This window comes from Ahaetulla prasina, chromosome 8, assembly GCF_028640845.1.
Source record: "Ahaetulla prasina isolate Xishuangbanna chromosome 8, ASM2864084v1, whole genome shotgun sequence".
Lineage (NCBI taxonomy): Eukaryota > Metazoa > Chordata > Lepidosauria > Squamata > Colubridae > Ahaetulla > Ahaetulla prasina.
Window position 1 is genome coordinate 80,874,161 of NC_080546.1, and position 23,125 is coordinate 80,897,285.

Sequence of the window (23,125 nt, forward strand, 5' to 3'; positions counted from 1 at the left end):
TTCTGTTGCAGAAGTCATATTTTCTGCAATCTAGATTAAAGCGGTTGACATTAAGTTTAAATCTATTGGTTGCTCTTGTATTATTGCAATTAAAGCTGAAGTTGTCTTTGACAGGAAGGACATTACAATAGATGATTCTATGAGTTAAACTTAGGTCTTGTCGAAGGCGACAGAGTTCCAAGTTTTCCAAGCCCAGGATTTCAAGTCTAGTGGGATAAGGTATTTTGTTGTTTACAGAGGAATGGAGAACTCTTCTTGTAAAATATTTCTGGACATGTTCAATTGTATTTATGTCAGAGATATGGTGAGGGTTCCAAACAGGTGAGCTGTATTCTAGAATTGGTCTAGCAAATGTTTTATATGCTCTGGTTAGTAGTGTAGTGTTTTTGGAAAAGAAGCTACGCAAGATTAGGTTTACAACTCTTAGAGCCTTTTTTGCTACCTATTTGCAGTGGGCTTTGGCACTTAGATCATTTGACATGAAAACTCCAAGGTCTTTAACGGGATGGGGGTCATCTGTGAGGTAATGTCCATCAAGCGAGTACTTAGTGTTTGGGTTCTTTTTTCCTATATGTAAGACTGAGCATTTGCTGGTTGAGATTTGCTATCATGGACGAATTATACCAGAATTTGGATGAAGGGAATGTGACAGGCTTTCTCTTGGCACAATTATTCTGCATCATCTGCTTCGTGTACCTTGAGCACCGATCACTGCTTCCTTCAGAAGATAATAAAACCCTTTATTTTGCATTCTAAGTTACCAAAGGAATTACAAGACTGCCTACACATAGTTGTTCTAAACCCATAAAAAAACATCTTGAAGTAATACAGAGAATCTCTCTCTCTCTCGCCAATTTTACTACTTTATAAAATCTTTCATAAAGAAAGGAGCTGTGCACGGAGAAAGGACAAAAGAAGAGAGTTAAGTAAGAAGTGTATTCTTGTACTGAACAATGTGTCAAGGTGTTATTGTTTGCTTATTTGTTGTTGCTCAATTTCATGCCATTATGAGTAAAGCGTTGGAAATATTTTAAAAAAACACCTGTAACTTCATATAGCGGTAAGAAATTAGAGAGAATTACTATCTGTTGTTTAATTGTCCACGCATGTAACTCAATGGAATGCCAAGCATATTATATGTAAAACTGAAAGTATACATGATTGAATCAGCAGGCATTAGCAAATCAATAGAATTATTTGCCATAATGAGTTTCCAGTCAGATACAAACTGACTCAGGTTAATTTTGGGATATGTGAGGTGATCAAACGGAAAATATGTTTTATGCCATGGCCTGCTGAATAAGCCAGAAGAGGCTGGAGTCATATATACTTGCGGTAAGTGACAAACTATGGCACACACACCACAATGTTTTGGGGTTTTTTGCGTAACACATTAAGTCCAAAACAAACAAACCTCCTTATGCTTTAAATTAGAACTGTGAGTGAACTCAATCTACATCTTAAAAATGAAAATAGTATTAGATAAAATAAAATCCTTATGGATGGTTTCTTGCTCAACCAACCTAATTTCATGGTAAATGCAAATCCATCAACACTAACTAGCCAGCAGAAGACACAATGAAAACTACTTATTTGCACAACACATGGACAAATTGAACCATTGTTTCAACAGTCAGCCTCCTAGGCCAAGCTAACTCCGAAAACATTAGAGAATTCCTGAAAACTTGGCACTCAAGACATATCAGCCATAGGCCCACAGGAATAAATGACATCTACATACCATTCAGAAGTGACCTTCAAAACACCACAACACCTCCCAACCAACAATCAACACTCAGATAAGTGGAGATCAACACCGAGCAGTAAATGATACTACTACTACTACTACTAATAATAATAATAATAATTTAATTTTTATACCGCCCTTCTCCCGAAGGACTCAGGGCGGTGAACAGGCAGATAAAATAATACAATACATTTCAATAAAAACACTATTTAAAAAACTTATTCCAAAAGCCTAAATTTAAAATACAATACAAAATATAAAATAAATCCCAATAAAATCCATGTTTAAAAAACCCTATTAAGCCAGTCCTGCTCGGAAGAATAGATATGTTTTAAGCTCGTGGCAAAAGGTCCTTTCGCGGCGAAAGATACTCCAATTAAGGAACAACCAATTCAGTAAACATGAACTTAATCAAGGAATTACTCCCACCAACACTGGCAGGACAAACCACCTACACGTAAACGAGGAGCAAACTCCTTCTAGCCTAGGTATTACCTAGGAGTGTGATATGAAATGTGTGCCTTTTCTCTTGCAGAGAGCCCCTCACTGTTCAATCCCTGAGCTATAAATATTCTTCCGGGACTATTTGAAATTACAACAGACCTTCCTCATAGCTACAACCCATTGTTATAACCGTCACACACATAATGTGTCATGTGCCATTATGTGAGGGCATTTTGGGCATTTGCCAGCTGGCTCACCTTTATAGCCGTTTGCAGTGTTCTGTGGTCACATGACTAAGATTTTTTTTTGTGGGGAGGCAGTTACCGGCATTTATTTCTGGTTTCTGGCAACAAAATACTTATTTGAGAAAATGGACAGAAGACAAAGCCTTTTCTTTCTTTTCTCCTTCTTTTCTGCCCTTTTCTTTTCCCTTCCCAGCCTGTTTTTCCTACTAGTTGTTTTTGTAACTAATTTAGTTACAAAACTAATTTTATTAGTTTTTATTTTATAATAAAATAAAAACTATGTTATTATTTTATAATAACTAATTTTATCAGTTTTGTAACTAATAAAAAATGAAAACATGAGAGAAAATCGATCCACTTAATGACCACTGTGTTAACTATCGTAAAAAAAACCTACTTCAAATCCCCTCACCGAATGCCTCAACTTACAACTGCAAAGACTTACAACCATAATTAAAGTTGACCCAATTAAAGTTGTAAAGTTGTAAATCGAGAATTATCTGTTCAAGGTTTCTAGTGGGTCAGCCGAGCTCAGTTTTTACATCCTGCCTGCTTTTGATCAGTTATTTGCAGCAGTATAATATTTGATACATCAAATATTATATGTATACGTATGCCGTACGGGTCTGGATGGGGAGAAACAGACTCAGACTCAATCCATCCAAGACGGAGTGGCTGTGGATGCCAGCATCCCGGTACAGTCGGCTGCAACCGCGGCTGACTGTTGGGGGCGAGTCACTGGCCCCAACGGAAAGGGTGCGCAACTTGGGCGTTCTCCTGGATGGACGGCTGTCGTTTGAAGATCACTTGACGGCCGTCTCCAGGAGAGCTTTTTACCAGGTTCGCCTGGTCCGCCAGTTGCGCCCCTTTCTTGACCGGGATGCCTTATGCACGGTCACTCATGCTCTCGTCACTTCTCGCCTGGATTATTGCAATGCTCTCTACATGGGGCTACCCCTGAAGTGCACTCGGAGACTTCAGTTAGTCCAGAATGCAGCTGCGCGGGTGATTGAGGGAGCACCACGTTGCTCCCGGGTAACACCACTCCTGCGCAGTCTGCACTGGCTACCTGTGGTCTTCCAGGTGCGCTTCAAGGTTTTGGTTACCACCTTCAAAGCGCTCCATGGCTTAGGGCCCAGGTACTTACGGGACCACCTACTGTTTCCACATGCCTCCCACCGACCCATACGCTCTCACAGAGAGGGTCTTCTCAGGGTGCCGTCCGCCAAGCAGTGTCGGCTGGCGGCCCCCAGGGAAAGGTCCTTCTCTGTGGGAGCACCTACCCTCTGGAACGAACTTCCCCCCCGGTTTACGCCAATTGCCTGACCTTCGGACCTTTCGCCGGGAACTGAAAACTTATTTATTTATCCAAGCGGGACTGGCCTGATTTTTAAACTCTAAATTTTAAATTTTAAATTTTTCAATTGTAATTTTATTGGGTATTTTTATATGGTCAATTGGACGGTTTTAATTTCGGCCTTTTATTGAATAAGCTTTTTAATTGTTATTTTAGTGTGTATATTAATTGTTTTAAATGAAGGCTGTACACCGCCCTGAGTCCTTCGGGAGAAAGGCGGTATAAAAGTTTAATTAAATAAATAAATAATAAATAATTTCTCGGTTCCTTCTTTTTTCTGTGTTGCTTTTCAAAAAGTTTGGATGTCTGTAACTGTTGTTGAACAGTACAAAGAAATGCTGTATGAAGAAATCAAAATAACAATTTTCCAAAATAATAACAATTATTTATAACATAATAACAATTCCAAAAAATAACAATTTTCCAAAATAAAGTACCATGTTTTATTCAGTTTTTTATTCTTTTTGACTTTTTTCAGAGCAGTTCTCAAAATCCATGTATGACTGTAAACACAAGTATGAAAACATGCCCTAGTCTTAGGCCAAAATGAAGGAGGTAGACGGCTAGAAGAAAATTGCTATTTCAAACCTACTTACTTAGAATAGAATAGAATAGAATTTTATTGGCCAAGTGTGATTGGACACACAAGGAATTTGTCTTGGTGCATATGCTCTCAGTGTACATAAAAGAAAAGATACGTTCATCAAGGTACAACATTTACAACACAAATAATGGTCAATATATCAATATAAATCATAAGGATTGCCAGCAACAAGTTATAGTCATACAGTCATAAGTGGAAAGAGATTGGTGATGGGAACTATGAAACGATTAATAGTAGTGCAGATTCAGTAAATAGTCTGACAGTGTTGAGGGAATTATTTGTTTAGCAGAGTGATGGCCTTCGGGAAAAAACTGTTCTTGTGTCTAGTTGTTCTGGTGTGCAGTGCTCTATAGCGTCATTTTGAGGGTAGGAGTTGAAACAGTTTATGTCCAGGATGTGAGGGATCTGCAAATATTTTCACGGCCCTCTTCTTGATTCGTGCAGTATACAGGTCCTCAATGGAAGGCAGGTTGGTAGCAATTATTTTTTCTGCAGTTCTAATTATTCTCTGAAGTCTGTGTTTTTCTTGTTGGGTTGCAGAACCGAACCAGACAGTTATAGAGGTGCAAATGACAGACTCAATAATTCCTCTGTAGAATTGGATCTACAGAATAGAATTGGATCTTATGCTAATGTTCAGTTTAAAAACAATATACATAGCTTGTTTCAGTTAGAGTTAAATGCTATAAATAAATGCTAGAGTTAAATGCTATAGGACATTGCATGCCAAAACAACTAGACATAGTTTTTCCCCCTTATGCCATCACTCTGCTAAACAACTAATTCCCACATTGTCAAACTACCTACAAGGACTATATTACTGTAATTTTTCTCATCTTTCCTATTATCCTTTTCCTTATCTTCTTATGACTATTTTTTTTTTTTTACATTTATATCCCGCCCTTCTCCGAAGACTCAGGGCGGCTTACAGTGTGTAAGGCAATAGTCTCATTCTATTTGTATATTTACAAAGTCAACTTATTGCCCCCAACAATCTGGGTCCTCATTTTATCTACCTTATAAAGGATGGAAGGCTGAGTCAACCTTGGGCCGGGCTTGAACCTGCAGTAATTGCAGGCTAGTGTGTTCTAATAACAGGCTCCTTACAGCCTGAGCTATTCCGGCCCTATAACTTTGTTGCTTGTATCTTACCATTTATATTGTTTTATTAAGTACCCTAGTATGATTTATGTTGTTTGCGTACTTAGTATCCTATGTGTAGCACTTTGTATCTTACGATTTATGACGAATGTATTTTATGATTATAATCATGATTTATCACTTGTTGCTTGTAGGTGCACTGAGAGCTTATGCACGGGAGACAAATTCCTTATGTGTCCAATCACACTTGGCCAATAAAGAATTCTAATTGTAATTAGAGTTAAACGAGACTAATTATTTTGGAACTTTGGCCAATGAAGCCAGTCCTGTGAACAAACAGACAGCTTTAAGAAGTGAAGCAGCTGCCCTTTTTAAGTGCAAGTTGTTTAATGGACTTTAACAAGCTTAGAGGTACTTTCTAAGCCACGGCTGTTGACTATTCCAAAATAGTCCCATAGTCCCTCTCACCGACCCGTGCACTCTCACAGAGAGGGACTCCTCAGGGTGCCGTCGGCCAGGCAGTGCCGACTGGCGACACCCAGGGGAAGGGCCTTTTCTGTGGGGGCTTCCACCCTCTGGAACGAGCTTCCCCCAGGACTTCGCCAACTTCCTGACCTTCGAACCTTCCGCCGCGAGCTTAAGACACATCTATTTATCTGCGCAGGACTGGACTAGAATTTTAAATTTTTAAACGTTTAAATTTTAAATCTGGTTTTAAATGGGGTTTTATTATTTATATCTCTATTTTAAATATTTGGCCTATGTAATAAGTTTTTTAAATTAATGTTTTACTCTGTATATATTTATGTTTTTTATATGGCTGTAAACCGCCCTGAGTCCCTAGGGAGATAGGGCGGTATAAAAGTATGAATAAATAAATAAATAAATAAATAAATAAATAAATAGTTCCAAAATAGTTCCAAAAATAAACAGCTTAGTCTTCACTTATATAAACATGTTCCCACTAACAACTTAGGCATCTGGCTGTGAGGGACTCAACATTACTAAGTACCTTTTATCTCATTCAAATGAGGAAAGGGATGCTATGGAAACCACCTTTGCTAAGTAAAGGTACTGTGGTCCTCGACTTACGACTACAATCAAGCCCAGAATTTATGTTGCTAAGTGTTCTGTCTCCTTCTCGACTTCAGACCCACGAGCTGGTCTTCAGCCAGTGGATTCACAGCTCTTATCACTCCTGGCAGAGAAATCGCAGCTGCCTGCCCGTGGAGTGAGAGCAATCCCAAAGCTCCTTATATATCCTGTGGGGTGGGGCTCCTGCCCCACCCTTCCTTTTGATGATGCCGCCTCTCTAATCTTCTGAAGCCAAGCTTGATTATTATTATTATCAGCTGGGTCTGAAGGCGTAGCCTGGGGAAGGGAGGAATCAGGGGATGACGGCCTCATTACATCCTCCGACTGGTCTGGTTCTGGCTCTTGGAGCCGAGCCAAAGGAATCGGTGCTCCCGAGGTAAGCCTTACCGGCCCTTCCCCCTCACTTTCGGAGTCACTTTCAGGCATGGGGCCAGGTTCGGGGGCTGGAGTCACAACACTAAGTGAGTATTTTTTGTTAAGTGCATTTTGCCCCATTTTACGACTTTTCTTGCTACGTTTGTTAAGTGAATCACCGCAGTTGTTCAATTAGCAGCATTAGAATGTAAAACACGTGACCGTGGGGATGCTGCCACAGTCCTAAGCAGGAAAAAAATGATCCTGTCTCTTTTTTCAGTGCTGTTGTAACTTTGAACGGTCACTAAATGAACTGTTGTAAGTCAAGGATTATCTCTAACACAGGGGTGAAATGCTCCCGGTTTGGACTGGATCTCCTAATCTGGTAGTGATGGCAGCACGTGCTTCGGAGAACTGGTAGCAAAAATCTCTGCCCCCCACCCCCATGCCCAGTTGAGCTGCGCGATCATGAGAGGTGTTTTTTTTTAACTTTTAAAAGCATTTTTTCTTCGGCCGAAAAAAAGCTTTTAAAAGTTTTTTAAAAAGCCTCTGATGATCACTCAGTTCAGCTGGGATCGTCAGAGCCTTTTAGAAGCATTTTTTCTACAACCACTTCAGCCAAAGAGGTTATAAAAAAATGCTTTTAAAAGGCTCTGACAATCCCTGCTGAGATGCCTGATCGTCAGAGGCTTTTTTTCTTCTTTTAGAGGCAAAAAAAATGCTTTTAAAAGAAAAGAAAAGCCTCTGACGATCAGGCAACTCAGCTGGGATCGCCAGAGGAGTCTTTTAAAAGCATTTTTTCAGTCGAAGAGGTTGTAGAAAAAATGCTTTTAAAAGTAAAAAAAAAGCTGGCCACGCCCACCCAGTCACATTATCCCCACCACCAAGCCACGCCCACAGAACCAGTAGTAACAAATTTTACATTTCACCCCTGCTCTAACAGTACCTGCAAGTGTACGAATGTTTCCAATCATCTCACACCACTTTCTCATGCCCTAATTAAGAATCCATATTAATGTAAACTTACCTTTTTTCGGACCAACGTCTTGCACAGCGGGCGGTATTGTAGGTTTCACAGTAGGGTCATAAACTGTCTTGCTCGTGACTTTGGCGGACGGGTGAGGGGACCCCAGCTCCTCTTCTACTGCCTCCTCTGCCGTTGACCGGTTTTCATTGGTCAAAATCCTTTCCTCTGTAAGATTCGTTTTCCCTGCTGGAGTTTCAGAGTCAACCTGAGAGGTTCCTCTAAATATACTAATATTTGGGTGAGTCTGGTTGACATGGTTCGTTGTCCAAGAGGTCAGCTCTATTTTATTGTCCACTGATGGAACCACAACCGAATCACTCTTATTCACGTTAGGAAAATGAATGTCACTTCCATTTGAATGAAGGCACTTTTTACCCAACACACCTGCATTGGAGAAAAATAATAAAGCACATTCAGTGTATCTAAAACGTACATTAACGTACATCCAGGTGTTTGGTACTCATCATTTGTGATACTCACTGCGCCTCCTGGAACCAAATAACAATGAGCACTGAGAGGTACCACTCTACGGTAATTTAAAATTTCCTCCCCCATTTTCAAGAACCTGGAGGAGGTTGACTTAATAATGGAGACACAATTTTCAACAACAACCACCCGCTGGATGAAAAAAAGTGCTTCCAAGTAATTTCCTTATTGGCCTTTGAGTATTCCTGAGCATTGCTCAGTCTACAGCAAAAACACCGAAACAGAATTTGATTTATTTTTGCATTCTTCCCCAAGAGCATTGCAACTGGAAGTAAAAGAAGCTAGAGCAGGGGTCCCCAACCTTCGGACCTCAGGGACTACTAAATTCATAATTTTAAATCCCACGGGCCACTAATATGATCTGCCTAATGACTGGCTGGATGGGCGTGGCAAACTTGATGTCACTCATATCGAGGGGCACCTCGCCAGCTTCTATTCACCCCTCCCCTCCCAGCCACTCCTCGCTTTCCCATCCGGGCTCCACAGGGCCCCAACAGGAAGCAGTTGTTGGAGCTAAGCAGCCACCACAAGAAAGAGTTGGCAAAACAGCTCAGTTCAAATTGGATCTGACTGAGGAGGCTCAGGAGAAGCACCTCACTGAGGACTACGAGCATAGGCTTTCCAAGCAGAGGGAAGACCTGCAGGAGAGAAAGGCCAGGTATTGGTGCCCGGAGGCTCAGCGGATTGAGATGGTCAGCCAGTTCCAACTCATGATGCAGTCCCACTGGAACAAAGCCCTCTGGCTCCTTGCCACCAGCAGCGCTTCCCTCCAGCCTTCGCCCAAAGCCCCACACCAGGAGGCTGAAGCAGACTCCAAGTCAGAATTTCTGTCCCCCTCCAATCCACACAAAAAGACCCCGAAGGGGGAGACTCTCTGCAGCAACACAAACGTTGATTGCACGTATCCGGCCCAGGAGCCGTAGTTTGAGGACCCCTGATTTAGTGCCATATTAAAAATGCAAATAATTTTTCTGCGGACCACCAAAATTTTCTCGCGGAACACCAGTTGGTAACCGCTGAGCTAGAGCTGCCAGCCACAGAATAATACTTGATTATTTCTTCATTCTCTCGCTGTCCTTATACTGTGGATTTAGGGAAAAATACTGTATATCACATTTTTCAGACACAGTTGAGTGAGTACATCACACTAAGCCACAAATCATAGTTTATAAATGTATAGTTAGCTTAGGCTTTCAAAACCTACCCAAAATGTATCACTGAGATATATCAGTTGGGTAGAACTCTCCTCCTCAACGGGCTAGCATTTCAGAAGCTCTTAAAAAGAAACGACTCCAGCAAAGCTTTAATTTATGCAGATTGAAATTTAGCGCAATTGCCTCTTAATGCAATTTCTTCAAGACAAATGTAGCTCCACAAATTCAAGACAGAAATTAGTATCTCAGGGATGGCTTTCTTACACTGTAGAAAAGGTATGTCATCGTTTTGTGTGATTGATGAAGTTCAACATCCTTTACCTTATGTGTTCACTTATCTTTTCCGATACTCACCTACAAATGAAAGAAGAATCACAAACAGAAGTATAAGGGTACAGATGCAAGGAATTAGTATTAGCAATAAGAGCCTGAAGTATTTTGCGGAGGCCAATTTCTGAGAACAGCCGTCCTCCATTTTATCTTCATCTGTTCCTGGAATCTGAAACACAGAGAGACCGAGACTTATAATTCTATATGTACTCTGTAATAGAAAACTGCTACCGAATCAAAGTATTTTTTTTTTCCTAGCAGAAAAGGCTGAGCCTGTAGAGTGAAAAGCTGGAACTCTCAAACTCTCTTGGCCAAAAGCCACTGAAAGCAGGTAATCCTTGACTTACAACAGTTCATTTAATGACCATTCCAAGTTACAACAGCACTGAAAAAAAGTGACTTATGATCATTTTTCACACTTACGACCACTGCGTAAGTGGTCCCCACGCTCATGTGATCAAAATTCAGACGCTTGGCAACTGACTCTTATTTTATTTATTTATTTTGTCAAGCATATATAAGATTAAAGATATAAGTATAAACATGATTATGAATCCATGAAATGGGATACGAATAAATGGGGACATTAGGACAGGAACGGTAGGCACGCTGGTGCGCTTATGCACACCCCTTACAGACCTCTTAGGAATGGGGTGAGATCAACAATAGACAATTTAAGCTTAAAGTTTTGGGGGTTTGGGGAAGAAGCCACAGAGTCAGGTAGTGCATTCCAGGCATTGACCACTCTGTTGCTGAAGTTGTATTTTCTGCAATCGAGTTTGGAGCGGTTCACTTTAAGTTTGTATCTACTGTGTGCTCGTGTATTGTTGTGGTTGAAGCTGAAGTAGTCATTGATAGGTAGGACACTGTATAAACCATATAGTTTAAAATCTTTTTCATATCTTGTTTGTATTTGCATGTACATATACCAATCTAGTTCAATCCACTGTTCTTCCAGTTCTTGTTTCCGCTTCAGTTCCCCCTTATCTGTTAATAATTCCTTGTATCTAACAATATTTCTAAAATTAGAAGTATTTGGATGTATTAAAGCTTCCATTCTTGATAACCATGTTGGAATTTTCCATCTATTGTGTGCTCATGTATTGTTGTGGTTGAAGCTGAAGTACTCACTGACAGGTAGGATGTTGTAGCAGGTCAGACCAAAGGCGGCGTAGTTCTAAAACTTCAAGTCTGGTGGCATAAGGTATTCTGTTGTGAGCAGAGCAGTGGAGGACTCTTCTCGTGAAGTATCTCTGGACTCTCTCAATTGTATTAATGCCCGATACGCAGTGTAAGTTCCAGACAGATGAGCTGTATTCGAGAATTGGTCTAGCAAAGGTTTTGTATGCCCTAGTTAGCAGTACCATATTACCAGAGAAGATATTTATGACGGTTGCAGTGTCCCAGGGTCATGTGATCCCCTTTTGCAACTTTCTAACAAGCAAAAGCCAATGGGAAAGCCAGATTCTCTTAACAACCATGTTATTAACTAACTTAAGACCTGCAGTGATTCATTCAACAGCTGTTGTGACTCGTCCTCCCTCCCCTCCCGTGTCCAACCAGGCCTTTTATCAGACTCCGAGTCTGATAATGAAGATGAACGGCCTGTCATGACTCTAGCCCCATGCCTGGAGAGGATTTAAGGAGTGAAAGGAGAAGCCCAATAAACCTCACTCATACAGCGCGTGTTCCTTTGGCTCAGCCTTCAGAGCAGGAAGCCCACCAGGTGGTGGAATTATCCGGGCCTACTCCCTCTGACCCCTCCCTTTCCCAGACGCTGACAGCAGATCCAGCTGAAGACAATTCAGAGTGGGAGGACCCTCCCTTCCAAAGATCTGAGAAGCGACGCCAGCAGAAGGAAGGGTGGGGCAGGCCTGGATAAATGCTGAGTCATGGAGCCACACCCCATAGCCTATATAAAGGACCTGCTTTTGGCATTCCAACCTTGAGTCAAGCAAAGTCTCATCTAGTTTGCTGATATCGGACCCTATCGCTGAAGTCACAACTTGGACTCCTGCCTGCCCTGATAAACCTCGAAGGCACTTGGCAAGCTGCAGAGGCTTCATTGCCAAGTTTGTTACGGACTTCCTTGACTCGTTCGTCGGAGTGGGGGGTGGGACACGACAACAGCTGTGGCAAGAAAGGTCATAAAACGGGGCAAACCTCGCTTAAGAAACGTCTCGCTTAGCCACAGAAATTTTGGGCTCAATTGTAGTCGTAAATCGAGGACTGTCTATACTCTGGTTCTGTCTTGGCATTGCAGCTTGGTAGTTCCCACTGCCACTACCGATCTTTCAGGAAGTGCCTCACAACATCCATCTTCTATCTTCAGTTGATGACTTACCCAGGAAATCAACACTATATAGATCAGGAGAACTCGTATTGCAACTGCTATGTGAATCAGCCTGAATATTTTTCCCCCCTCTCCAATTTTTTCCCTGTGAATTAGGGAAGAGTTTATCTGATATTAAAATGGGTGTCAGTAGTTATAAATGTCAGAGCTAGTTATAAAACAAAAATGCACCCGAAAAAATGTTCCAAGCAGACCACTAGATGGCTCTAGTATGCTTCAACTGCCTTATTTCCACCTTAACGTCAAAAAGGCATCCAAAATTAAAATTACTATGGCAGTACAAGAAGGGTCTACAGAAACATCCCAACTTCATGCAAACTGTAAACACTTTAAATCAGCTACAGACAGTCCTCGATTTACAAACGTTCCTTTAGTGACCATTCAACGTTGCAACAGCACTGGGGGAAAAAAAATGAATTCATGACCATTTTTCATGATTATGACCGTTATCCCGATGATCACATGATCTAAATTCAGATGCTTGGCAACTGAGTCATATTTATGATGGTTGCATTTTTCAGTGCTGTCGTAACTTTGAACGGACAGTAAATGAACTGTTGTAAGTCGAGAACTACTTGTATTCGGAGCATTTCTGGAAAAAAATTCCTTTCCTGTTTGAACAACACGGGGCTTCCTTGGCTGATTATTGGTTCATAGGAACCAATGATCTACCGCAATACAAATATCCAGAATTTGTGAAGCAATTTGATTGACAAGTCCCTTGACCCTATCTCTTCATCTGGCATCTCTGCAACTTTAGATCTCTCCAAGACTGAAATTGAAATGTGAAAATTGGACCATAAGGAAGGCTGAGCAGCAGGGAATTGAGGCCTTTGAACTCTGGTGTTGGAGAAGACTCCTGCGAGTCCCTTGGACTGCAAAGTGAACAAACCGGTCAGTCCTAGAGGAGATCAACCCTGACTGCTCTTTAGAAGGCCAGATCCTGAAGATGAAACTCAAAGACTTTGGCCACCTAATGAGAAGGAAGGACTCACTGGAGAAGAGCCTAATGCTGGGAATTATGATGGAGGGCAAAAGAAGAAGGGGACGACAGAGAATGAGATGGCTGGATGGAGTCACTGAAGCAGTAGGCATGAGCTTAAATGGACTCCAGAGGATGGTAGAGGATAGGAAGGCCTGGAGGAACGTTGTCCATGGGGTCGCGATGGGTCGGACACGACTTCACAACTAACAACAACAAAGACTGAAATTAAAGTTATGTGTGAAGTACCCAAATTGTGCCTTCTTAAAACAGATGATCGGCAACCTTGGATGATATGTTTCTCAATTGGTGCAAAAAATCTTGGAAGAGGACGCCAAATGGCAGAACCAAGAGTGAAATCCATCCGTGTTAATTCTTATCTTGCTGGCAGATATGAAAAAAGATCTGGTTAAAATCCATGTTCCAAGGAAGTTTGAAATATTTTGCCGGCACTGTCTTGGCTTGGCTTCTGCCAGCATCCTGTGTCAGCAAAGGCTTCAAAAATGTAAGCTATCTGTGCTTTGTTTCTTTTTTGGAATTGCCTTCTCCAACCAGCCACAAGAAATATTCCAATCTTTCCACTCAATATCCCCAACATATACCAAGAGTCGACATCATATCCTGAACTTAGAACTGAGAAGTAGGAATTTAAATCATAATAAAACTGTGTACAGCAGTCAAAACACTATTTCTAAACTTTTGTGAGCTGTTGCAGGTCTGTTTCCTGTGTGTTTGTGTGTGTGTGTGTGTGTGAGAAAGAGAGGGAGGGAGGGAGAGGGAGGAAGAAGAGGAAGGAGACAAAAAGGCCTAAATTTGAAATTCAAGAGTGCTATGGTCCCTATGCCCAATATAGTATTTAGGCTTCGGCAAATAATTTTTTTATTTTTATTTTTTATTTGCATTTATATCCCGCCCTTCTCCGAAGACTCAGGGCGGCTTACACTATGTTAGCAATAGTCTTCATCCTATTTGTATATTTATATACAAAGTCAACTTATTGCCCTCCCAACAATCTGGGTCCTCATTTTACCTACCTTATAAAGGATGGAAGGCTGAGTCAACCTTGGGCCTGGTGGGACTAGAACCTGCAGTAATTGCAGGCAGCTGTATTAATAACAGACTGTCTTACCAGTCTGAGCCACAAATAATGAAAAGCCTGGCCATCTGATGAGTTAAACTTAAAAAAAAAATATTTATTAAATCTCTCACAGAACTTCTGCAAGCTGGCTGTGACTCAGTCACTATTTCTCCAAGCCCAAGTCAGCAATGGAGTAGCTCTGAAACTTTGGATCCTATGAGCAAAACACTTTACAATGTCAAATATCGTTAATGCTAACAGAAGCAGTACATGAAACCGTTAAAATAACTCTGAAAATTAAATCCTCAGCAGGACATGAAAATTGAATGAGCATTGATTTTTGGAAAGAAAAAGAAGAAAATTGTTTTCAAGGCATTTATGCATAAACAGATTTAAAAGCAAATTCTTTGGGTTTGCTGAAGGGCTATTACAAAACAATTCTTGTATAATTATAGAGTGATATAACTTCCTTACAATCTATTCCTAACAGAACATTATTCACTTTTTCCAACTTAACCTCTCTGTTGTTTTTCTGGTGTCTATTTTGAGATTCTAAGAAATCTCGGTTTCCTTATTATTTGCTCAAGTGCCATATAAATGCATGGTTTGTGGAGAGAAAAATGTAAGAATACATACAGTATTTTAGGTCCCTTGAATGATTTCAGGCCAGTTGACAGAACCATATTTAAAGGGCCTTCTGGAAGGCCAACAGAGTCTGAGCTAGCCTCACCTTGAGGGGAAAGACATCCCAAACGGATCTTGGCAAAAAAAAAACACCGTTCTGCCTAGATTCTATATGACTGAACTCCCTGACAAACATAATTTGCAACATGCCTCTCCTACCAGACCTGAAGAGGTGGATACGTGCAGGGGTGGGATTCAGCCGGTTCGAGAGAACCGATTGTTATGATTTTGCACAGTTCAAAGAACCAGTAAAATCAACCACCCGCCCACCCTGCCCTATATATTATCTTTCCTTCGCTAATCTCCTTGCCTCGCCTCCACGTCTCGCCCGCTCTGCTCACCAAAGGTAAGCATGCCACCCATTTCCCTTTTGCCTCGGGTTGGGGCCCAGGGACACGCCATTCCCCGGATCCAGCCTTGCCCCAAAGCCTCTGTCTTCTCGCCACTCGCCTTGGCCAGGTCAGGAAATGCGCTATTCCCCGGCTCCAGCCTTGCCCTGGGCCTCTACCCACATGCCGCTGCCCCCCTCTGGCCTCAACTACTGGAGGGTTCTTCTTAGCTGGCTGCAGCGGACATCTTGCAGTTGTCCCTTGTCGAGGCTCGGTTGCTCGCAGAGACACTCCATGTGGTCTCAGGGTCAGCAGCTGCTTCTCTCCGCTGCCGCTCTTGCAGGAAGAGAGAGCATCTCTTGTGAAATTTAGCATAAGCCGCTTTCCTCTAAGTCCCATCCGGAAAGTGCGCGGCACAGAGAAGCAGCAGCCATGTTGAATGCTGTTTCTCTGTGCCACAGCGCTTTCCAGATGGGACTTAGAAGAAAGCGGCGGCTCACAGCTGCTAAATTGCACAAGAGACTCTCTCTCCCAGCAAGAGCAGCAGCGAAGAAGAGCAGTCACTGCCCCGGAGAGCAGAGATGGAGCAGAGCAGGTCCCGAAAGCCTGCTCGGTCGACTCTCCCCGCGTGATGGAAGCCAGACATGCACGGAAGCTATGGGCACATGCGCAGAAGCTGTGCACCTGCGCGTGCTCGCGCACTCACATTTTCAGCGAACTGGTTGTTAAATGGGTTGAATCCCACCACTGGGTACGTGTAATTAAGGAGAGACAGACCCCTGAATATCCCAGTCTTATGTCTTGTAGGGCCTTAAAGCTTATAACTAGAACTCTGAATCGGATCCAAAAACCAATCGACAACCAGTGCCGCTCACAATTTTTTTTTTTTTTTTTTTTAGAATTTTATTGGCCAAGTGTGATTGGACACACAAGGAATTTGTCTTGGTGCATATGCTCTCAGTGTACATAAAAGAAAAGATACGTTCATCAAGGTACAACATTTACAACACAATTGATGATCAATATATCAATATAAATCATAAGGATTGCCAGCAACAAGTTATAGTCATACAGTCATAAGTGGAAAGAGATTGGTGATGGGAACTATGAAACGATTAATAGTAGTGCAGATTCAGTAAATAGTCTGACAGTGTTGAGGGAATTATTTGTTTAGCAGAGTGATGGCGTTCGGGAAAAAACTGTTCTTGTGTCTAGTTGTTCTGGTGTGCAGTGCTCTATAGCGTCGTTTTGAGGGTAGGAGTTGAAACAGTTTATGTCCAGGATGCGAGGGATCTGCAAATATTTTCACGGCCCTCTTCTTGATTCGTGCAGTATACAGGTCCTCAATGGAAGGCAAGTTGGTAGCAATTATTTTTTCTGCAGTTCTAATTATCCTCTGAAGTCTGTGTTTTTCTTGTTGGGTTGCAGAACCGAACCAGACAGTTATAGAGGTGCAAATGACAGACTCAATAATTCCTCTGTAGAATTGAATCAGCAGCTCCTTGGGCAGTTTGAGCTTACTGAGTTGGCGCAGAAAGAACATTCTTTGTTGTCCTTTTTTAATGATGTTTTTGATGTTAGCTGTCCATTTGAGATCTTGCGAGGCAGGGAAGTAATGTGCGCAGATATTGAGGTACGCATAACTGCTTGTCCCATTGCATTTTGCAATACCCGAAGCTTCCAGGATACTCTTTAAAAGCCTGACCGCTTGTTGCGGTGGTCCATTCAGGAGACGACTAGGGTATGAATGATATTCGCGATGACATGCATGCTAGTCTAGCCACAATGAACTGCCCGGCTGAAGGCCAAATACAATTCAAATCAATTATCCACAGGATAGCCATGAATTGACATAGACTTGACGTAACTAATAACAACCCCTTAAATACACTTTTGCAAATTCAAATTCATCTCAGTTTTTCTAAAGTTTTAAGATCTTCTTTGCAATTGTAAAAACCGGTCCTTCCTTCCTTCCTCTCACTTTTCTGCTCAGATAAACCTTTTAACGAATTTAATACAAAATACAGGTAATCAACTGAGCCCAAAATTGCTGTTGTTCAGTGAGACATTTGTTATCGGAGTTTTGCCCCATTTTTCCATCTTTCTTGCCGCAGTTGCTAAGTGAATCACTGCAAGTGATAGTTTAGTAACTTGGTTGTTAAGTGAATTTGGCTTCCCCATTGACTTTGCTTGTCGGAAGGTCGCGAAAGGCAACACAGCAATGGTCATAAATGTAAAGCAATTGCCAAGCATCCGAATTTTGATCACATGACCTGGAGGCTAGTGCAAAAGTTGTAACTGTGAAAAACAGTCATACGTTACATTTGTTAGTGCTGTTGAACTGTCATTAAATGAACTGTTGTAAGTACAAACTGATTTTACAAATAACACTGAAATCAACTAACAAATTAAAAAGCTGAGATGTATCTTTGTGAGTTTTCTTATGTCAAGAGTGACAGCAAATTGTATCTTTAGAGTAAGTAGCCCTACTTCTAACCATCAGAGACTTCAACTACTATAAAAGGGTGGTGTCGTGTCCCCCTCCCCCTCCGACGACCGGGTCTAGGAAGTCCGTCTCAAGCGTGGCAACGAAGCCTCTGCAGCTTTGCCAAATTCCTTCGAGGTTTCTCAGGGCAGGCAGGAGTCCAAGTTGTGACTTCAGCAAACTAGATGAGACTTTGCTTGACTCAAGGTTGGAATGCCAAAAGCAGGTCCTTTATATAGGCTGTGGGGTGTGGCTCCATGACTCAGCATTTATCCAGGCCTGCCCCACCCTTCCTTCTGCTGGCGTCGCCTCTCAGATCTCTGGAAGCGAGGATCCTCCCACTCTGAGTTGTCTTCAGCTGTCTCTACTGTTGGCATCTGGGAAAGGGAGGGGTCAGAGGGAGCAGGTCTGGGTAATTGCACCACTTGGCTGACTTCCTGCTCTGACGGCTGCGTCGAAGGAACACACACAGTATGAGTGAGCTGTATTGGATTTCTCTTTTCACTCCTTGACTCCTCTCCGGGCATGGGGCCAGGGCCGGGGGCTGGAGGCATGACAGGCCGTTCATCTTCATTATCAGACTCGGAGTCTGATAACAGGCCCGGGAGGAGATGGGAGGGGCCCGGCTGAGAAGGATAAGGCACAACAGGTGGCCTGCGCACAGAAACTGCCCCTAAGAGAGCAGAACAGCCAATTAATCGTGCCCGGTGGCAGGGACTAGGACGTTGAGCTTGTCGATCGAAAGGTCGGCAGCTCAGCGGTTCGAATCCCTAGTGCTGCCATGTAACGGGGTGAGCTCCTGTTACTTGTCCCAGCTTCTGCCAACCTAGTAATTTCAAAAGCACATAAAAATGCAACTAGAAAAAACAGGGACCACCTTTGGTGAGAAGGTAACAGCGTTCCATGCGCCTTTGGCGTTGAGTCATGCCAGCCACATGACCACGGAGATGTCTTCGGATAGCGCTGGCTCTTCGGCTTTGAAACGGAGATGAGCACCACCCCCTAGAGTCGGCAATGACTAGCGCGTATGTGCAAGGGGAACCTTTACCTTTACCTAAATATTTGGTGGAGGCTGAGTGACGTTTCTTTATAAGGTCCTTCACCATGGCAAGGCAGAGCTAATGTGGTGTCACCTACATGCTGGTTTAAGTCCACTAAGCCAGGGGTCTCCAACCTTGGTCCCTTTAAGACTTGTGGACTTCAACTCCCAGAGTTCCTCAGCCAGCTTTGCTGAAAAGCTGGGAGTTGAAGTCCACAAGTCTTAAAGGGACCAAGGTTGGAGACCCCTGCACTAAGCCACAGAAACTCATTGGGTGACTTTAAGCCAATCGCTGTCTCTCAGACCAGCCTCCCCTGCAGGATTATGCAGGTAAACCAAAGGGTCATCCCAAAGTAAGCCAACTTCCGCGCTTAGAGAAAAGGAAGGGTTTAAAACGAGTGAATCAAATAATCCATAATAAGAGATGGCATGGTTAAACTCTACACATGTTGGCTAATCAATGTGGCTTGGAAGAAAGATGGCCCAAATTCTGAACCCTCAATTAATAGGCTAACCACCGAAGGCTCTCCTCTCTTAACCTACTCTTAACCATCTCCTCCCCAGGAATTACAAGCTTGATAAATCTTTCTAGGCCTCCCTTTCTCATAGCCAGACAAGTTGATAGTCCGTCAAGAATACGGATAGCGTTTTTTATAAACCTAGAAGAGACAATATTCGTCAGATCTTGGCACAGAGTCAATATTTATAGCTTCAATGTTCATTGTCAGGTTTTAAATTATCCCAATCGATCTAATTTAATACACACTCATGCCAGAAAGCTTTGATAGAGAAGAATCTTTATTTTACTAGGGCAGTTCTTCCTTCTACTGACTGGTTTCCAGCGAGTGCTTTAATCCGAATACTGTAGGTGCCGAAATTAGAATCCATTCACATCTGCCATTTCATGCCTGGTGGTGTGGAATTCCTTTGCAAATATGTTTCTGGACTCATGCCAGAAAGGAACTACATATCAAACCTCCTGTAAGCAGAAAAAGTCTTTGGTATGTGGTTTCCTTTTGGTTCCAGTCCAACAAAACTTGTTTGAAGGGAATCCCCACTGCACAGTACTTTCTAGGTGGACTGGGGAGTATTAAGTATATTTGCCACCTTGAGTTACTTATAAAGTAATAAAAGCAGGATAAAAGCGAATACATAAATGCAGCACAATACTTCAGAATCTAAAGTGAGTTTTTGTTCCTTGCAAAAATAATAACAATCCAATGTTTTTGAGAACTCCTCAGTGCTTCGGTTGGAATTTCTAGATTTTTAGTGGAACTTGTAGAACTAATAGGAATTAATAGAAGCGGAAACCTTAATTGTTACGAGACCTAACCTGATTAAAAGCATGCATAATTAAATTAGGTAAGTCATCTTCAAGGATTGTGCTACGAAGTTCTACAAAAACTGTTTTTATTGAATAGTATTTTCAATAATAATGTAGGATTATTTTAATTGCATTTATATTTTTCTCAAAATTTTGAAGGCTTAACAAGGGGTAAAACCTACATGTCACTTGCGAATTTCAAAACAGTAGCTATCATTAAGCCACAGGAGTTTATTTAGGCACGGAATAAGCGCAGCTAACTTGGGTAACCCCAAGTTATTTTTAGGAACAAGGAAGGGAAGAGTTCAGGAGTTCAAAAACTACCATGCAGACATGGGAGATGGCCAAGCGTCTTGTGGTGACAGATCTCAATCTAGCCTTTTCAGGTTAGTTTTGGATTAACCCCCTTCTCATATGAAGCCCCTCCCTTGCACCCAATTCCTGCTGTGCCCTGAAGCAGCAACGCAAAAGGGGAGGGGGTCGCCTGACCCTGGAATTTGGATCCTCTTCCAATTGTGTGCAGGGCTCAGTCTTCCCAATGGAAAGTTGGGAGAATCAGAGAAGCTTCATCCAGAGGTGTGTCCTGCCCTTGACCAGTAGTCATCAACTGGTGGACCATGGACCACTGGTGGTCTGCGAGAAAATGTTGGTGGTCCGCGGAAAAATTATTTGCATTGTTTTATATTGCACTAAATACTATTTATCTTTTTAAAAAATTCATATCAGTGGTCCGCGGGATTTAAAATTATGAATTTAGCGGTCTGAAAAGTTGGTGACCTCTGCCCTGGACTACAGGACTTATCACCATTGTGTGTAATATCATTGGCCAAACATTCTTTTGACTGACATACATTTTCTATTGCCTGATTGGTCGTTAACTAACTCAGCCAATCCCACGGGATTTTTCTGCCCAATTGTGGCTAACACAACAGTGAAGGCAGTTTGTAATTGAGGAGGTTTGAAGCGGAACAAGCCATTGGAAGAAATATCCATCTGATTTAGGTCCAAGCTGGGAGAAGGAAAACATGGAGGTTGATTGGAAAGATGGGTTTATTGATGAAGCAGAACCACGTGGGTTTGTGGTTCTGGGCAGCTGGCAAAATGGGAGTTGAGAGTGGGTGGTTTTTATACCTTCTTTTGGGCTTTGTATTTGAGCTTCCTGTTCTTGTGGAAGAACATGTATTCCAGTGTCGGCGAACCTATGGCACGCATGCCGGAAGCGGCACGCAAAACCATCCCACAAAGAATGCATGGCCTTGCTGGCTCCTATTCCACATTGTTGTGATCACACATGCACCGATCAGTTGGCCATTGCGCGCATGGGAGCGGCAGAACCCGGAAGAGCAATCTGCTATTATGTATGCGCAGACCAACACCCAAATTGATGTTGACATTGTGTGCATGTGTGATGGCCAGCTGTTCGTTGGGCGCGCGTTCCATGCTGGTACCCGGCTGTTTGGGTGCCAGCTCATGCATGCGCAACGGACTGCCGCTCTTCCAGGTATCGGCGCTTCCGCGTGTGCAAAGGCCAGCAGGGTCATGCATACCTCATGGGGTGGTTTTGCGTGCCACTTCCAGCACGCAGGCTGGCACGCGGTGATGTCAAAGTTTGCCATCACTGATGTATTCTATTGGCTGTTGTCAGATTCCTATGGGGTCATGTAGGGGTCATAGCTGGCTCCATAGGCAAAAGGGAAAATCAAATAGGTAGCTTGTCTGAGTTAATTTGGTTGAAGTTTGGATTGCTGGAAATGGTGCAATGAAGGGGCTTTGGACTGCTTGCGCACAGACTTCATGTTTTAGTCTCCAGGCCTTTAACCATCTTAGTTGCTCTTCTCTGCACTTTTTCCAAACTTTCAACATCCTTTCTGTAATGTGGTAACCAAAACTGGATACAGTATTCCAGGTGTGATCTTATTAGGTTTATAAAGCGGTATTAATACATCACCTGATTTTGATTCTATACCTCTGTTTATACATTCAAGGATTGTATTAGCTTTTTTGGCTATTGCCACACACTCCTGGCTCATATTTAAGTGATCTTCCACTTGGATATCTAGGTTTATATCCCAAATATATCTAAATTTATATGGCGGGTGGGAGGGGAACCGTAAGTTAAATATGAGACATTAGAAGATGTAAAGAAGAAGATTGAATCTACCCGATTTAAAATCGTATTTTGCTGTCTGTTGCTTAGCTTGGAAGAAGGAGTGGGTGTTCTTGAAAAACAGAAGATGGCTATTAGGAAAAGGCGAGTGGAAAACATAATACGAGATTTGAGTGGCATGGATATTTCTGGTATGATTAAAGCTAAGTTATATACACTACAGATTTTAAAAATACTACGTTAGAGGTACCATTTTGAGAACATGGAATAAATGCAAATCTAAGCTGTGTCTGAAAATATCTTTGTGCTTCTTAATACAATTACTTTTTATTGTTAAAATGTACTTTTGTTGAAATTTGAGGCAGAAGAACAAGTGAAAGAAGGCATGATAAAACGTAAAAAAAAAAAGGCTAAGAATTTTGGTTTAATATACAAAGGGAAAATATGTGGTTGAAAGGCTTAAATTTACATTGTGTTCCTGTCTTAAGGAATTTGTTTATATAATGATGTACTGTTGGTATACGGCACCAGAGAAATTAATTCTCTGGAATGTATAAAGGTACTTCAAATTCATGCTGGAAATAGAACAACATGGAGGAACATTATATTTGGTAGACCTGTACCAAAGCCAGAAATTTTTGAATTCAAACACATGTATTAATTCATATGGTTTTAAAGGCTAATATACAATTGAAACCAGAGACTTTTCTTATGCGACTAATGGATAAACAGCTGGGGGGAAAGTTCTGGAACTTTGTTTTTGTATTATTGTAGCCAGATTATTTAGATGCTCAAAATTA

The 23,125-nt window shown here is 42.0% G+C and overlaps 1 protein-coding gene across 2 annotated transcripts in view; it reads right to left on the reverse strand.

Annotated features, from left to right (window-relative positions):
- The window catches only part of CORIN (corin, serine peptidase), a 149,301-nt gene that overhangs the window by 115,472 nt on the left and 10,704 nt on the right, over positions 1-23,125 (reverse strand). For both annotated transcript variants that reach the window (XM_058193328.1, XM_058193327.1), the window contains exons 2-3: positions 9,969-10,113; positions 7,975-8,358 (exon numbers count right to left, since the gene is read on the reverse strand). In XM_058193328.1, coding sequence (XP_058049311.1) covers positions 7,975-8,358; positions 9,969-10,113 — 529 coding nt within the window. The remainder of the gene's footprint in view (positions 1-7,974; positions 8,359-9,968; positions 10,114-23,125) is intronic.